At 42.8% G+C, this 18,336-nt stretch overlaps 1 protein-coding gene across 1 annotated transcript in view; it reads left to right on the plus strand.

Moving 5' to 3' along the window:
• Nucleotides 1-18,336, plus strand: part of FBXW8 (F-box and WD repeat domain containing 8) — a 119,896-nt gene that overhangs the window by 13,798 nt on the left and 87,762 nt on the right. Inside the window, exons 2-3 of the mRNA XM_044290739.1 lie at nt 589-693; nt 15,447-15,611. Coding sequence (XP_044146674.1) covers nt 589-693; nt 15,447-15,611 — 270 coding nt within the window. The remainder of the gene's footprint in view (nt 1-588; nt 694-15,446; nt 15,612-18,336) is intronic.

The following is an 18,336-nucleotide window of genomic DNA, read 5'->3' on the forward strand; positions in this document are numbered from 1 at the left end:
GCATGGGGGATGCATCACAGCTGCAGCCAGGCATTGGGTGCGGTGCCCACATGACCCGAGTCACAACGAGACCAGAGACCTACAGCGGAACAATGGAGCCGGAACCCAGTGGCGTGGATCAGGTAAGTATGATTTCCACAGCGAGTCCGGCCACGCTGGGGGGTCTGCTAAAAAAAAGGCCCCATGGGGTGAACAACCAGTTTAAGACTTTATACAGTATTTTTTTTATTTTATGTCCTTGTAAAAGGATTGTCCAGGTCCAGATATGGCAGTCCCTATGGCTATTAATAAGCAGTTGAAAAACATACTGGGGGATCCTTACTAAGCTAAACGCGCCCACATTCTGGTTCAGTTAGCGCCAAGAACTGGCGTACATGTCTAGCGCCACATGTGTTATGCATTTTAGACACTTTTTGCTCCTCGCTAGACATAGCGTGGAGTAACAGGGGGGCATGGCTCCGTTTTGTAAAGAGCTTTGAGGCCTGTGCTGTAATATATATATATATATATATATATAATCCTTCACATGGGGTTATGGAGGTGAAAACGATCATTTTCTTTCCTAATTGATTTTTTGTTTTCTTCCAGAATGAAATAAATGAGATACCGTTCTTTGATATCCAGCTGCCATATGAAATTGCCCTACAAATCTTTCAGTACTTGGACAGGAAAGAGCTGGGCAGATGTGCACAGGTACGTATGTTACAGTATATGGATGGACCAGGTTTCTCTTTGGTTGGATGGCTGACTTGTAGAGTATGTCTTGTATGTGTTTGATCTGTAGACTGCGATGAATCCTGGGTTACAGGACAGCGAAGCTGCTTCAAGTAGTCGGTTGTTTACAAGCAAGGTTCTCTTTTTGTACATGTTTTGTGGTTGTATTTGTCTTGCAAAATTGTCTATATCCTTTTGTAATGTCACTTTTCAGTTAAAAATGGTCTGACAGGTAATAGCATGGGGGCAATGACAAGAGATGTAGACCTTTACCTCAAAGGTTTACAAAGGAAAGTTGTCATTGGGACTAATCCCTTTAAAAAGCAACCAAACCAATATTAGGCTACTTTCACATCTGCGTGTTTTTTAGATCCGGCAGAGGATCTCAAAACCTGAATTAAAAGGATCCGTTCCATTTAATACATCTTGATGGCTTCGTTTCGGCTGGATCCGGTTGCATTAAATCAAAACTGAACAAACCTAATCGGGCATAAAAATCATTGTAAGGCTACTTTCACACTGGCGTTTTGGTTTCCGTTTGTGAGATCTGTTCAGGGATCTCTCAAGCGGTCCAAAACGGATCAGTTTTGCCCTAATGCATTCTGAATGGAAAAGGATCCGCTCAGAGTGCATCAGTTTGCCTCCGTTCAGTCAGGCTGCCTGCAGCATTTTGCTGTCCGCCTGACAAAGCGGAGCCAAACGGATCCGTCCTGGCACACAATGTAAGTCAATGGGGACGGATTCTGTTTTCTCTGACACAATCTGGCACAATAGAAAACGGATCCGTCCCCCATTGACTTTCATGGCTATAGAAGACATAATACAACCGGATCCGTTCATGACGGATGCATGCGGTTGTATTATCTTAATGGAAGCATTTTTGCAGATCCATGACAGATCCGCAAAAACCGCTAGTGTGAAAGTAGCCTAAGTCAATGGGAGCCTGATACATTTTTTTTTCTGTAACGAAAAAACTGATCCGGCACCATTGACTTACATTGATTTTCATGCTGGATCTGGTTTGTTCAGCTTTGTAAACTGTACACAAAAACGTGGTTTCTTGTCCGGCCCTAAAACGCATCTGAACTGAGCTGATGCATACTGATCAGTTTTGTCCCCATTGATAATGAATGGAGACAAAACTGATCCGTTTAAGGCTACTTTCATACTCGCGTTTTGGGCGGATCCATCATTGATCTGCAAAGACGGATCAGTTACAATAATACAACCGCATGCATCCGTCATGAATGGATCCATTTGTATTATCTGTAACATAGCCAAGTCGGATCCGTCATGAACTCCATTGAAATTCAGTGGGAGATGGATCCTTTTTCTATTGTGCCAGATCCGTCCCCATTGACTTACATTGTGTGTCAGGATGGAGCCGTTTGGCTCAGTTTCGTCAGACGGACACCAAAACGCTGCAAGCAGAGTTTTGGTGTCCGCCTCCAGAGCGGAATGGAGACTGAACGGAGGCAAACTGATGCATTCTGAGCGGATCTTTTTCCATTCAGAATGCATTAGAATGCCCTGAACGGATCTTTAACGCAATGTTTCATTTCCCTCGTGGTGGTGCTGCTGCTTCAGGGATATAAAAAATTATTTAGTTGCTTCTGTGTCACCATAGCAAACTTTTGAGACAAATTTTGTAGTCTGTTGCCAAGGGGAGCAAATATCAGCAAGACTGAATATACACTTTAAAGGGAGTCTGTCATCTGTTATGACCATGCTAAAAATCTGACTGCACTTTGTATAGGAGGGAGAGAACATTATGAACATACCTTTTGCGGAGCTTTTATTATCAGTAGTACTGTGAATATGATGTTTTATTCTGCCAGATTCTGTTCCTTAAGTGTCCAGGGGGTGGAGCTTCACTGAAAAGTGCTCTCTTCACAGCCCCTCCCATCGGATCTGAATGACAGCTGTAGGGGTCCCCTGATTGGATCCTCTAGCTGTCCCTCAGAGCGGAGGGGCTGTGACGCAGCTTAATGCAGCGAGCACTTCACATTGAAGCGCTGCCTCCTGAAATTTAGCATGTAGCAAAAGAATAAATTGCAAGTAACTCGCTAGACTGGAAGGATTGTAAAGATGTTCAAGTTACTTTATGCATGTTCCGGGTCCCGGGCATGGTCGTATGCTCTGCTGCAGCCAGTGACTGGCTTCAGTAACAATGTGTTGCGTGTACGGACCGGAAGTTCTGGGCCGCTGACCGGAAATGCGGATGCGGACAGCAAAGTGCGGACGTCTGAATGGAGCCTAAAACAGGTGTAGAAAATGGTGAATGAGACAGGCCTACCAGCCCGTCCACGCCCACAATCTTAGACCTTAGGTGAGTGTGGCGAAGTCGCTGACAGCGGCGCCACGGTTAGTTGTGCCGCTACATGCGCCTGAAATACGCCTAATTTAGGCGTATTTCAGAATAGTAAATTACCCCCATAGTACATAACATGTAGAAGTGTCAAGACAAGCATATACCTCTCCAGAAGACCACCCCCTTGTCCAGACCACCTTTTCAGCTCCACCATAGACCAGCCTTCTGCTTTCTCACTGTAGACCTCACCTGGTAATCCCCAGATTCTCTTCATATTACACTGTATATGTCAGATAGGCTGTGCCAGCTCGTTATTGTTCATGGCGATTGTGATATTATAGGACAAGGTAAGCCGATAACAGACGAGCTGTGCCTTTTGCCGAGTGCTTGGTATTTAGTTGATGTAATACAATTCCCCGTCTCCCAGTCTTGTTTCAGACAAATGAACCGTCGTCGTGCTGCTTTTCATACAACAAATAATAAAGTAGCAACACGAGAAAGCAGCACACAAACTGCTGCCGTCTCTGCGCTTGTCTATTTTTCCTAGGTTTATCAGAAGCCGAACGCGCTTCTGTTCAGCTGAATGCCCCGCTGCTTTTTGAGTGTTTTGCTACAAGAGATGAAGGGGCCTTGGGAGCTCAATAAGACCGGGCCAGTTTTAAGGAATTGGCATCCTAAACTGCACTGGTGGCCTTGGAGGGGACCTGCCTGCTTAGTTAGCTATCGCGCCAAATTTCTCTCTCTCGGAAAACCGTAAAGCAGAGAGATGGCAGGGATCCTTTTCAGGCTTAATCACACTTCAGTCCTCACGCCCAACAAACTTGCATCCTTTTCCATTTGCTATGCCTTTCTTCTCTTCCTCCCAGGTGGTTATCGGTGGCAGCATTTTTGCAAGGCAGTCTAGCGTGTACCAGTGTGAAGTCATCGGCTTTAGTGTAGATGTTAAGGGTTAACACGCAGAGACAGGTATGACAGTTTCCTCTAGGCAAAATAGACCTACTGAGATGGGAGCGTCCTGATTTGCTGTAATGTAATGACAATGTTCCTCCGCCATCTGTCTATACATAATGACTGCAAATGTTTGGAATAATTGTTTTTCTTCTGATGCATTAACTTTAACTTCTTAGCAGGTTGACTTTTCTGAAGGGCAGCCGAGTTTATTACAGATATGAAACTCTTGAGTTTGAAAGTGAGCATACTGCCATGTAAGGTGGGAGCCCCAAAGAATAGCCATCATTTTCTTGCGAAAATCCATTCCTCTAAGCCCGAAAAATGCTTCTCATTATTTTATGCCAATAAGGTTTTCGGTGCACGCTGGGCGGAGCCTCTTTGTTAAGTGCACCTGACTTTCACTGTGTTCTACCGGCTCTAAATTTGCAGGGACGGTCAGTCAAACAAGGGGAGGCACTGGGCATTATTACTGAAAACCTTTATTTGTGTAAAAATACAAAGAAGCATTTTTCTGGATTAGAGGACCGGATTTTCCAAAAAAGGGTGTAGTTATGTTTTAGGGCACCTACCCTACATGGAGGTACTTTGGGGCCAATTTTGAAGGGGACACTCCATTTTACCATTGAGCTTTTGTTTCTAGATATTTTCATTAAACTGATTGTCAGGAGGCATCTCATTGGCCGTACACGTAGTCCAAATTCAATCAAAATAATTCCGTACATCAGAAGAAACTTGGCACTTTCGCCGACCAATGACACATTGTCATTGTCTGGAAAGAAGCGGGCGTGTTTAGGGTTTCCTTTCTAGTACATTATTAACGGGGTTATCCCATGATTAATGTAAAAAATGAAAATCAGACATCATATTGTACATGACAATCTCTAAAAAAAAAAAAAAAAAAAAGCTAGAACCAGCCCTGTACCTCACATGAATCCAAGATCTCCCCATTCATTGCTCCAGTTACTCTGCTAGATTTTATTTCAAGCTCTGGGGACGTACACTTTGTGGTGTGTCCTTTCTGCTGCAGCTAGTGGCAGTTGAAGGATGGAACTGAGCACGTGCTTAAGGGAGCAGGACAGAGAAATTCAGCTCTGAACCCGGACAACCCCTTTAACTGTATATGGTCAAAACCGCCATTCCACTAATGATCCTTTCAATAAGGAACACTCCATAGTCAAAGATTGTTCGTCCTGCTCCCGGGGCCATTGAACACAAGTTTGATCAACTGTAAGGACTGAAGTGCTTATGTCTGTAAAAAAATAAAATAAAATTACTTAATCTTTTTCAAGCCTTGTTTATTCCCATCTAGCAGTAGAGTTTTTTTTTTTTTTTTTTTAACCTTAATCTTAAGACGTGCATATGGTTTTACTGCTATTTGCTAAGATTTTGCGATGTGGTGGTTGGCCATGTGGTTTTTACAGGTGAAGTACCATATACCGTATGTAAAATATATGTGATTCACTTGTAAAAACCAAAACATAAAGTTAGTCAGGACATCCTGTAAAATTAAGTAAATGCCCAGGTGCACGTTGCCTTGGCCCTGCAAACAGTATGTGCTGACTTTGTGTTTTTGCAGTATGCATTTGAAGGTGTGCCTGCTTCCATTTTTGTCATGTACGCCTAATCGCCATTCCCACAGGCTTTTTAAATGAGTACATTATATACTGTAGCAGAAGCAGAATAGTCATTAAAGAGTAAGGTCCAATCTAAAAGAGGTTACCTTGTCGTGGTAGATGGGCACAAATGATTTTGATATTCATTAATATAATGAACTTAGCATTAGTTAATATATTCAGTGTTTGCAGAGCATTGTTGTATTGTGTTTCACCTGTAAAACTATCAGGCCAACAACTGCATCTGAACAAACCCATAGGGAATTCTGGTATAAGATGGTCAAATTCAGGATTTCCCTATTACTTAAAGGGGTTATCCAGGAATTGATAATAATGATCTATCTTCAGGTCCACATCAGCAGAGATCCGAGTCCTGGCACCCACGCCGATCAACTGTTTGAGGGAACCATAGTTCTGGTGAGTGCAGCTGGCTCCCAGTATGTTTCCAAGCACAGCTCTCTACATTGTCTAGCCGCTGTACTTGGTATTGCAGCTCAGCCCCATTGACTTGAATGGTGATGTGCTGCAACTAGGCCATGTGACCGATGTGCGGTGAAATCACATGGCCTAGGAAGAAGCCACGGGCTCCTCTAACAGCTGATTGGCAGGGGTCTTGGATGTTGAACCCCCACCAATCTGTTGTTGATATAACAGTTAGGCTGGGTTCACATAATGTTTTTGTCTTGCCTTTAACATACTGTATACAAAAAACATATGTTAAATGAATGCTGTGGCATCCGTCAACATAGGGTCCTATTGTAAAAAAGAAAGGATGAATTAACATATACTTTTTTCGCTGGACTCTGCAGGATGGAAAAATGTAGTGTACTATGCTTTTGCATCCTTTTTCCCCAACATATATGTTAATTGTAAGACAAAAACAATATGTGAACCCAGCCTTATCCTGTGGTAGCACTGGCACCCACATACCCTATGATCACCTTATTTTCTAACGAAAAGGGGTTGAAAGCTGACAGCGGCTTTGCTATTGAAATTTTAGTAGTCCCACCCCAAAATACTATTTTAATGGAAAAAAATATATAATTCAAATAAACATATATTATTTGTGCTGGCGTGCCTGTTATTCTTATTTAATAGATTTGTTTTTGTGTCATGTTTGTGCAGAACATATTCGCTCTCATTTTAATTTCCCCTCCTTTATTTCTTCTTAGTAATTGTAGGAATATAGAAGAGAAACTGCTTGAGGGAGGAATGATGCTGGCAGGCAGACAAGACGGGGAGCTTCAGGGACCAGCGTGCTGATAAGAATGGGCTGACCACAGTTTGCAGGCTAGATTTTATTAGGAATGTGGCCACTTGCAGCTCATAAAAAGTTGCTGCCGTTCACGAACGAAGACATTGTTCATAACTTCAGCAATATTGCTATTAATATGCTCCTGGTGTCTTTTTTAATCTAGATTGGCTTATATTTCTTTTATGAAGAAATCTTTCATATTAAAAATCCACAAAGGCTTATTTACAGGTTATGAGATTTGGGCGGGATGAAATCATTGTTGTTCCAAATGAAGCCTTACGTGAACCTCCAAGTGTCTCAGGAAGCTGATAAATCTGACAGGATGCCAGTGGCTTTTTATACTCTCGACACATGAATTCTCAGTGGTGCCATGAACTAAAATGCTGAAGAGGGTTTTATTAGAGACTTCATACAGCTGAGCCTGGCTCTGCATAGCCCTTACAGGGTCGCCCCCTGCCAATTCTTGTGCATTAAGTTATAACCAACATACATCAGGGTTTTGCTGGTTAACTCTTCTACCCAAGCTTCTCGGAAAGATTGTGTAATGGTTACTATGACCATTCCCTCTGGGACTTTATCGCCTTTGATTGAAAATCCATAGTATGTAAACAGCAAGATAAGTTTTAATTCACTTGGTCCAGAACATCATCCATGCTTCACTTTTCGTCTGCGAGAAGTGATGCATCGCCAGGTCAGCCCTTCTTCATCCCATTTTCATTTTTTTTTTACTATTCCAATATAGAGGAAGGGGTCCAGTCCAAGATGAATGGATTGGATGATGAATTTCCAACTGAAATCAAGTTTCCAGCTGTTGACCAGAGATCCACTTTAAAAATATATATATTTTTTTTCTACTGATGACCTATGCTCTAAATAGGTCATCAGTCTCTGATCAGTGGGGGTCCAACATCCGGGACCCCCCACCGATCACTTGTTTGAGAAGTCATCAGCGCTCACAGTAGCACCACATCCTTCTCCAGCTTTGCCTAGGTCATGTGACGTCATGTTCATCTGTCACTTGGCTTAGGCCCAGCTAAGCCCCATTGAAGTTAATGGTTCTGAGCTGTGATACCAAGCACTGCCACTATACAATGCATGGTGCTGTGCTTGGTAAGCTGAGAGAAGGCCACAGCGTTATTGCAACCTCTGGTGCCTTCTCAAACAGCTGATCGGTGGGGGTCCAGGGTGTTGGATCCCCACTGATCAAGTAAGATAGGTCATCAGTATAAAACTCTCGGAAAACTCCTTTAACCCCTTAAGGACACAGGGCGTACAGGTACGCCCTTGTGCCCTGGTACTTAAGGACACAGGGCGTACATGTACGCCCTGTGCATTTTCGATCACTGCCGTGCGGCTGGCAGTGATCGGAACCCGGTGCCTGCTCAAATCATTGAGCAGGCACCTAGGCTAAATGCGCGGGGGGGTCCCGTGACCCCCCCATGTCGGCGATCGCGGCAAACCGCAGGTCAATTCAGACCTGCGGTTTGCTGCGATTTCTGCAGTTTCTGATCCGCGGGGATCAGAAACTTTTGCATTGGTAAAATATAAATGTATCCCTCCCCCCTGCACCCCTGAGTTATTCGAGCACGGTGCGGGCGGTGCGGGGGGCGGGCGGTGCGGCAGGCGGGATCGCGATCCCCCGCCCGCCTCCCATTGCGTAATCGTTGGCGTCTAGTGGGTTATACCAGGGTGCCAGCACATTGCTGGCACCCTGGTATAAACGGCTGACATCGGTGATGCGATGTCAGCCGTTTAACCCTTTCCATACAGCGGTCCGTACGGACCGCTGTATGGAAAAGGTTAACAGTAAGAGGGAGCTCCCTCCCTCTCCGATCGGGGGGCTGCTGTGCCTTTGCAGCCCCTCCGAATGGAGAGGGAGAGAGCTTCCAGGCAGCCCCCCAAGTCCCGTCCTTACCCTTCCCCGTCTGCGCAGTTCTGGCCACTACTGAGCAGACGGGGAAGGTTCCCATGGCAACAGGACGCCTGCTCAGGCGTCCTGCTGTCCATGGTGCTGAACAGATCTGTGCTGAAAGCATAGATCTGTTCAGACAAAGTGTAAGTAAAATACAGTACAGTACAATATATACTGTACTGTATTATGCAGACATCAGACCCACTGGATCTTCAAGAACCAAGTGGGTCTGGGTCAAAAAAAAAGTGAAAAAAGTGAAAAATAAAGTAAAAATCAAAAAACACATTTATCACTGATTAAAAATGAAAAAAATAAAATTCCCTACACATGTTTGGTATCGCCGCGTCCGTAACGACCTGATCTATAAAACGGTCATGTTACTTTACCCGAACGGTGAACGCCATAAAAATAAAAAATTAAAAACTATGATGAAATTGGAATTTTGCCCACCTTACTTCCCAAAAAAGGTAATAAAAGTGATCAAAAAAGTCGCATCTACGCCAAAATTGTAACAATCAAACCGTTATCTCATCCCGCAAAAATCATACCCTACCCAAGATAATCGCCCAAAAACTGAAAAAGTTATGGCTCTTAGACTATGGAAACACTAAAACATGATTTCTTTTGTTTCAAAAATGAAATCATTGTGTAAAACTTACATAAATAAAAAAAAAGTATACATATTAGGTATCGCCGCGTCCATATTGACCGGCTCTATAAAAATATCACATGAACTAACCCCTCAGATGACCACCGTAAAAAAATTAAAATAAAAACGGTGTAAAAAAAGCCATTTTTTGTCATCTTCCGTCACAAAAAGTGTAATAGCAAGCAATCAAAAAGTCATGTGCACCCCAAAATAGTGCCAATCAAACCGTCATCTCATCCCACAAAAAATGAGACCCTACTTAAGATAATCGCCCAAAAATTTAAAAAACTATGGCTCTTAGACTATGGAGACACTAAAACATTTTTTTTGTTTTAAAAATTAAATTATTGTGTAAAACGTACATAAATAATAAAAATTGTATACATATTGGGTATCACCGCGTCCGTGACAACCTGCTCTTTAAAATTACGTCATGATCTAACCTGTCAGATGAATGGTGTAAATAACAAACAAAAAAAACGGTGCCAAAAAAGCATTTTCTTGTTACCTTGCCGCACAAAAAGTGTAATATAGAGCAACCAAAAATCATATGTACCCTAAACTTGTACCAACAAAACTGCCACCCTATCCCGTAGTTTCTAAAATTGGGTCACTTTTTTGGAGTTTCTACTCTAGGGGTGCATCAGGGGGCTTCAAATGGGACATGGTGTCAAAAAAACCAGTCCAGCAAAATCTGCCTTCCAAAAACCGTATGGCATTCCTTTCCTTCTGTGCCCTGCCATGTGCCCGTACAGCAGTTTACGACCACATATGGGGTGTTTCTGTAAACTACAGAATCAGGGCCATAAATAACGAGTTTTGTTTGGCTGTTAACCCTTGCTTTGTAACTGGAAAAAAAATATTAAAATGGAAAATCTGCCAAAAAAGTGAAATTTTGAAATTGTATCTCTATTTTCCATTAAATCTTGTGCAACACCTAAAGGGTTAACAAAGTTTGTAAAATCAGTTTTGTATACCTTGAGGGGTGTAGTTTCTTAGATGGGGTCACTTTTATGGAGTTTCTACTCTAGGGGTGCATCAGGGGGCTTCAAATGGGACATGGTGTCAAAAAAACTGTCCAGCAAAACATGCCTTCCAAAAACCAAACGGCGCACCTTTCACTCTACGCCCCGCTGTGTGGCCGTACAGTAGTTTACGGCCACATATGGCGTGTTTCTGTAAACGGCAGAGTCAGGGCAATAAAGATACAGTCTTGTTTGGCTGTTAACCCTTGCTTTGTTAGTGGAAAAAATGGGTTAAAATGGAAAATTAGGCAAAAAAATGAAATTCTCAAATTTCATCCCCATTTGCCAATAACTCTTGTGCAACACCTAAAGGGTTAACAAAGTTTGTAAAATCAGTTTTGAATACCTTGAGGGGTGTAGTTTCTTAGATGGGGTCACTTTTATGGAGTTTCTACTCTAGGGGTGCATCAGGGGGCTTCAAATGGGACATGGTGTCAAAAAACCAGTCCAGCAAAACCTGCCTTTCAAAAACCAAACGGCGCACCTTTCACTCTACGCCCCGCTGTGTGGCCGTACAGTAGTTTACGGCCACATATGGCGTGTTTCTGTAAACGGCAGAGTCAGGGCAATAAAGATACAGTCTTGTTTGGCTGTTAACCCTTGCTTTGTTAGTGGAAAAAATTGGTTAAAATGGAAAATTAGGCAATAAAATGAAATTCTCAAATTTCATCCCCATTTGCCAATAACTCTTGTGCAACACCTAAAGGGTTAACAAAGTTTGTAAAATCAGTTTTGAATACCTTGAGGGGTGTAGTTTATAGAATTGGGTCATTTTTGGGTGGTTTCTATTATGTAAGCCTCGCAAAGTGACTTCAGAGCTGTAGTGGTCCCTAAAAATTGGGTTTTTGTAAATTTCTGAAAAATTTCAAGATTTGATTCTAAACTTCTAAGCCTTGTAACATCCCCAAAAAATAAAATATCATTCCCAAAATAATTCAAACATGAAGTAGACATATGGGGAATGTAAAGTCGTCACAATTTTTAAGGGTATTACTATGTATTACAGAAGTAGAGAAACTGAAACTTTGAAATTTGCTAATTTTTCCCAATTTTTGGTAAATTTGACATTTTTTTATGCAAAAAAAAATATTTTTTTTAACTTTATTTTACCAGTGTCATGAAGTACAATATGTGACGAAAAAACAATCTCAGAATGGCCTGGATAAGTCAAAGCGTTTTAAAGTTATCATCACTTAAAGTGACACTGGTCAGATTTTCAAAAAATGGCCTGGTCCTAAGGTGTAAAAAGGCTGTGTCCCTAAGGGGTTAAGGATGGGTGCACATAGTGAGTTAAAGGGATTCTCCCACAAATGGATTTCAGACTAAAATTGACCCGTGGTACTGCTGAGGCCATTTATTCTGCTTTACAATTTACCTTATTTTGTAAGTATTCCTCAAAGATTGTAAGCTCTTGAGCGCAGGCCCCTCATTCCTGTTTTAATTGTTGACATGTTTGTTGCTATGTTATCTATGACTCTGTATTTGAACCCACTGATTGTATATGCGGAATATGTTGACGCTATATAAATAAAGATTAATATTAAGTCCGCAGGTTCTCCTGCAGTGGTGCCGTCCAAACTGAATAGAGTGGGTGGGAACTAGAGTTGTTGCGATACCAAAATTTTGATTCGATTTCGATACTATGAAAAAGTATTGCGATATTCGATACCACGCGAAAATAAAATAAAAACACAAAAAAGCCTTTTGATTACAGTGCATTGTTCAGTGTCTCTCAACTTCATAGTGATTTTAGGTCGGTCAGTGTGGTTCTAGTTGTGAAAAAAAGTTATGCATATTTTTCAATGGCTTACAGGGATTCTGCACTTTTATTTAACTATCCCCTGGCTAGATCATCAGCTTCTGATTGGTGGGGGTCGGACACCCGGGACACCCACCGATCAGCTGTTTGAGAAGGCAGCGGCACTCCAGCAGCGCCACGGCCTTATCACTGTTTGACTGTTTACCGCCGGCCCACTGACGTCACCTCACGACTAGTATCAACTAGCATGGGCGGGGCTAAGCTCCATTCCGCCCACGCTAGTTGTGATGTCACTGGGCCGGCAGTAAACAGTGATAAAGCCGTGGCGCTGCTGGAGCGCCGCTGCCTTCTCCTGGGTGTCGGACCCCCGCCGATCAGAAGCTGATGATCTATCCAGAGGATAGATCATCAGTTAAATGAAAGTGCAGAACCCGTTTAAACCACACCTCATTCACTAGGTGGGGTGGTGGTGGTTGGGGAGGGGGAATGGGCTTCACAAAAATCGACACAGATTGGGGTTGTAAGAGGCTGTGAGGTCAGCTGCTACATGATATACATTGTGGTGCTGGGGCCACGTTACATCATAGGGTAATTGTGATTGTGATGCACAATTGCACAGGTCCAACCGTTTCTGGTGACAAACCCCCCCATGTGCCTCATAATAACGAAATAACCCTATCATCAAGTATATCCATATTCTTGCATAATGGTCAACATGGGGTTAATGTATGAGCTACAACAGTCACTTGCTATTTGGCAGCACAGTCTTATGAATTCAATCTATGTGCCTCATATTAATAATGACCTGTATTCTGCAACTCACATTAACCCTATGTTGCCTATTATGTTAGATGGTACTTTGGGGGTCACTATTAATGTGAGGCACATGGGGTCCATTCCAAAGACCCCAAAAGCATGTGCCCAGCCTGACATTAAAAATAAGTGACCCTCCATCATGTTTAAAACATGGGTAGTGGCAAGATTGGGGTTAATGAGTCTCATTAACCCCAAATCTTGCTGGCTGTCTTTCTTATAGATATGTTTTTTGCCTGCCTTTATTTTGAGGCAGGCTAACCATCACTCCTGCACTGGGTCTGGCTGTGGGCTAGGCTAGGTACCTGCTATGCTGGGCTGGCTGCTTTTCAGTGCTCAGTCTCACCGTCTCACTGACTATGGGGCTCGGGCTGACGCTGGGAGGACTCAAAGGAGTACACATGACAAGCGTGAGTGACTCAGTTAGGAGTCAGGACGGAGGAGGAGGCTGCTCTGCTGCCGCTGGTGCCGTTCGCTGAGCTCAGCGCTCACTCGTCTCAGACGGCGGGGCGCAGCAGTTTATTACCTCCCCCGTCCCTCCTCCTCCTTTAATTAAACGCACAGTCATTGGTGGCAGTGGTGCAGGCATCTTCAGAGCCCGCTTACTCCATTGGGCTCAGCGGCGGCAGCGTCATAGGAGGGAGGGAATCCCTCCCTCCTTCTCCCTCTCGCCTTCTCCCTCCCGCCTTCTCCACTGTCTTTCTGGCGGAGCGCCATGTTGTGTCATAGGAGATAATGGGCTGCGCAGCCCAGTATCGAAAAAGTGCAAATCACAGTACCGAATCGATACTTGTAAAAAAGTATCTATTTGGTTATCGATTTTTCGATACCCGCAACAACCCTAGTGGGAACAAGTGCCTAGTCATGTTACCGCTCACAAACCACTTCCTCATCTGAACGCGGCATCTAAGAGAGCCAGTCGATGCTCTCATTCTGCTCGCTCCCTGCCGCTGTGTCAGAACTTGCAGGATGACAGATGGGAAGCGTTTTGACTGTTCCCTATATTTTATCATTTTGTCTATTGGCCTGCACAATATCTCTTGCAGAAGGAGGAGGCAGGGAACTTGCAGATTCCAGTTCACTTGTGGCCTCCTCTTTCATTGTCGTCTCGATGCTGGTGTCCATTGCTCCCCTTTTTCCTCAGTGCGGCAACAGTGACAAGGAAGCAGGGCCTGACAGGATACGCTCGACCACGGAGAGGAGATACATAGTATGAATGCAGAAATTGGCCAGACAAGTAACTCTAGGGGGTGCCATCACTGTCATAGGAAGCATAAAATGTAATTAGAGTAGATTACAAAAGTTACCTTTTCTAGCTAATCCTACTTTACTACTTAGGCCTTACTCAGACTGGTGTATTTTATATTTGTGTGCGCAACAAACCGCACACAAAGCCATTGACGTCAGTAGTTCAACTCAAACATGCACTATTCTGGTCAGTATTAGACCCATTTATTCAAGTTTGTGATGCAAATGGACGCCATATGGACGTCCACACACAATGACATATCTTAACTGAACTTGGATAATCATTGTACACTATAATGGACTAAGTTTGGTTCACTGGAAACTAGACAACATAAAAGGCCTCTGATCCAACCAATCAACCTTGTAATTTCACTGGTAAAACACCTTAGTTTGTCTGTGGTACTACATGTTCTGTAATGCCACCTGTCTGTGCCACAATGAGCTGCTTATTTGAGTATTATTTTAGATTTGGGTTATTTTAGATTTGGATTTAATTCTTCTGGTACATGTATGTACTATCCAAGACCCTGAAGAAGCGCCTGTCCTGACCACAGAAAGTCACCTACAGCCTCCAGCATCTATTCCTGTCTGTTTTATGTGAGGACTAGCTTTAGCTGTCTTAGTTATCTGTTTATTTTTCTTAAGATTTTGGATATTTTTGGGCTTTGGAACCAATTATTAGTTTTCCATAGAGTTATGGACTCAAGTTACAATGGTTTTCAACATACAATGGTCGTCCCAGAACCAATTAATATTGTAACCTGAGGGACTTCTGTACAGGCAGAATAAGACATTACACAGTAAAAAACTAATGAACAGTTAAAACAAAAGGAGTGAGGACCGTGCATCACAAGAGCTTACAATCTAGTTAGTAAAGATAGTGACAAGGCTACAGAGTACAGAGAGGCAAAAGATGTTCTTGTTTAATATGTGGATGTAGTCTTCTAGGTTTTTCTAGATATTTTTTATTTTTTTGGGTAACCATGACTTTCTGCAGACAGGCATTGTAAGTCGAAAGTGTTTGGACTCCGACTCTGACATCTTTGAAATGTAGATGTGCGCCCCAGACTAAGTCATTTAATCTCTAAACGCTTTGGAAGAAGATCAGTTCTAAAACTTGCATTTATTCATCATTGCTATGTGATAAAAATAAGCCAAGTATTCTTTCCTTGACTCATCCATTTGATTCTCTCTAGGTGAGCAAGGCTTGGAGAGCTCTTGCTGAAGATGAGATGTTGTGGTACCGTATGTGCCAACTGGAGGGGTACTTGACTGACAGACAAGTTACAGCATGCTCGTCTTGGAAGGAAGCTCTGAGAGAAAGACGCACTCGGGAGAGCATGCTGAGGACAAACTGGAAGGTACCTTGCCCCACTCTGTGTGCACAAATCTGTAACCACATTACACGCTCTAAACAAATCTCTTGCTGAGCTGAACCGCTTACCCTGCTGGCATCACTGGATTAAATAATGGCTTTGTGTACTTAAAATGCTTTTTTGGTATCTCAAATTTGTACATTTCATTCACTTCATAGAGATTCTTTAACACTATGTATATAAGTAATATGATTACTGTTGAATGTACAGTGTGGAAAGTCTTCAGACCCTTTTATATTTTTTTTCAATTTTGTTATGTTGCAGCCTTGTGCTAAAATAAAACCAATTCAAGCTTCCCCCATCAGTTTACACTTATTACCCCATAATTAGAAAGTGAAAACAGAATTTTAGAAATGTTTGCAAACTTGTTAGAAAGCAAAAACTAAAATTTCACATGGACATAAGTATTCAGATTCTTTGCTATAACTAGCTCTGGGGCCTCCCATTTCTCTTGATCATCTTTGAGATATTTCTGCACCATGACTGTGGTAAATTCAGTTGACAGGTTATGATTTGAAAAAATACAGCCCGGTCTATATAGCTGGCAGTGCATATCAGAACAAAAAACAAGCCATGAGGAAAGAACTGCCTGTAGAGATCAGAGACATGATTGTGTGGAGACACAGATCTGGAGAAAGGTACGAAAAAAAAATCTGCCACACTGAGTGTTCCCAAGGGCACTGTGGCCTCCATAATTCATAAGTTTGGAACAACCAGGATTCCATTACCCCAAATAAAATTTTGCATGAACATAAGTATTTAGACCCTTTGTTATGACACTTGAAATTTAGCTCTTATGGCCTCTTCATCTTCATTGAGATATTTCTACGCTTTGATTGAAGTCCACCTGTCGTAAATTCATTTTAGTAAACGGGAAAAAGGAAAAATGTGTGTGCTAGGGATTCTCCTAAGTAGCTTGGTGGTAGGGGAGGGGGGATTAGCACTGGGGCGCCAAGGGGGGTGGTCGGATGACCAAAATCTTATGCTAAAAAAGAAAAAAGAGAAAAAAAAATTAAAATTAAAAGAAATTAACACGGAAATATGTATATATGCATATTTTCCTATAAAAAGAAGTCTGTGGTTGTGGGTATTAAAATCTGGAATTAGTGGTATTAAAACAATAATAACAGTACGAAATTGTAGTACTGGAGAAGAGTGTAATATATAAATGCTTTTATATATATATATATATATATATATATAGCGGAGATGGGGGACTTACTTCACCAGGGAGGGCGGTATAGGATAAGCATATGACACCTATACCCTTCCCTCCCCTCGAGATCGCCTGATAGTGGTATGAACTCACCTCCACGTCACAGAAGAATGACACCAGGGTTCCAAGTGGAGAGTTCTTTATTGGTTAATAGCTCAACGCGTTTTGGGGTGTATACTCCCCTTTCTCAAGAGCAAATGAAATACACGAGTGTACAAGGTAGCATACATATATAGGGGTGGTAATCAGCCAATTGGGTATCGAATGGCGGCAAAATTTGGAGAGGACCGGAAGTGGGCGGGGCTTGACTTCCGGTCTAATCAACCTAGTTATGTGGCTTCTAGTGATTAAATAATAATGCTTTGTCTATAGGGTGGCAGCATGTGAGAGGGTCTCTTTTGGAATTTAGGGCCCTTTGAGAGAGATTTCTCCTAGCTGCGCCGCATCCTCGGCTGTAATCGTCCATCATGCGTTCCAGAGTGGAAGGCACGGGACGACTTCCGGTTCTTACTGCATGCGTTCCAAGGTGGAATGCACGCCCGAACTTCCGGTTCACGGCCTGAAGCCCAAAAGTGCGGACGAATCCTCGCTCCGCCCCGAGGTGGAGCGCTAATGGGAGACACAGTGCTGTTGCGTTCCAATGTGGAGCGCAACATGTGTGGACATTGGTCTGAATAGATGGGTCTATACAGTGGAAATGAAAGTGGAGACGGGGATTCTGTTCATGGGGAAAAAAGGGCAATAAGGGGATATAGAAGGACATATACTGGCGTGACCTAACATGACTTATCTATTGGTCAAGAACACATATATATGTTTGTGTGTGTATATACTACAGATAAAAAAAGTAGATGAATAAAAATGAGGTTGAATGAGAGAGGGAGACTAAAGGATGGAATATTGGCCCTATACTGTCTTTTGGATAAAAATAAGCTGTATTGTCTTTTGAATGGTGGGGGTGGGGGTAATATAATGTATAGGGTGTAAATATCGGATAGAGATAAAATGTAGGGGCATATCCATAAGGCCTCATGCACACGACCATTGTGTGCATCCGTGGCCGTTGTGCCGTTTTCCATTTTTTTTCGCGGACCCATTGACTTTCAATGGGTCCGTGGAAAAATCGGAAAATGCACCGTTTTGCAGCCGAGGCCGTGATCCGTGTATCCTGTCCGTCCAAAAAATATGACCTGTCCTATTTTTTTGACGGACAACGGTTCACGGACCCATTCAAGTCAATGGGTCCGTGAAAGAACACGGATTCACACAAGATTGGCATCCGTGTCCGTGATCCGTGGCCGTAGGTTGCTTTCATACAGACGGATCCGAAGATCCGTCTGCATAAAAGCTTTTTCTGATCTAAGTTTTCACTTCGTGAAAACTCATTTCCGACAGTATATTCTAACACAGAAGCATTCCCATGGTGATGGGGACGCATCTAGTTAGAATACACTGCAAACTTTGTACAAGACTGCCCCCTGCTGCCTGGCAGCA

The sequence above is a fragment of the Bufo gargarizans genome, chromosome 1 (genome assembly GCF_014858855.1).
Source record: "Bufo gargarizans isolate SCDJY-AF-19 chromosome 1, ASM1485885v1, whole genome shotgun sequence".
NCBI lineage: Eukaryota > Metazoa > Chordata > Amphibia > Anura > Bufonidae > Bufo > Bufo gargarizans.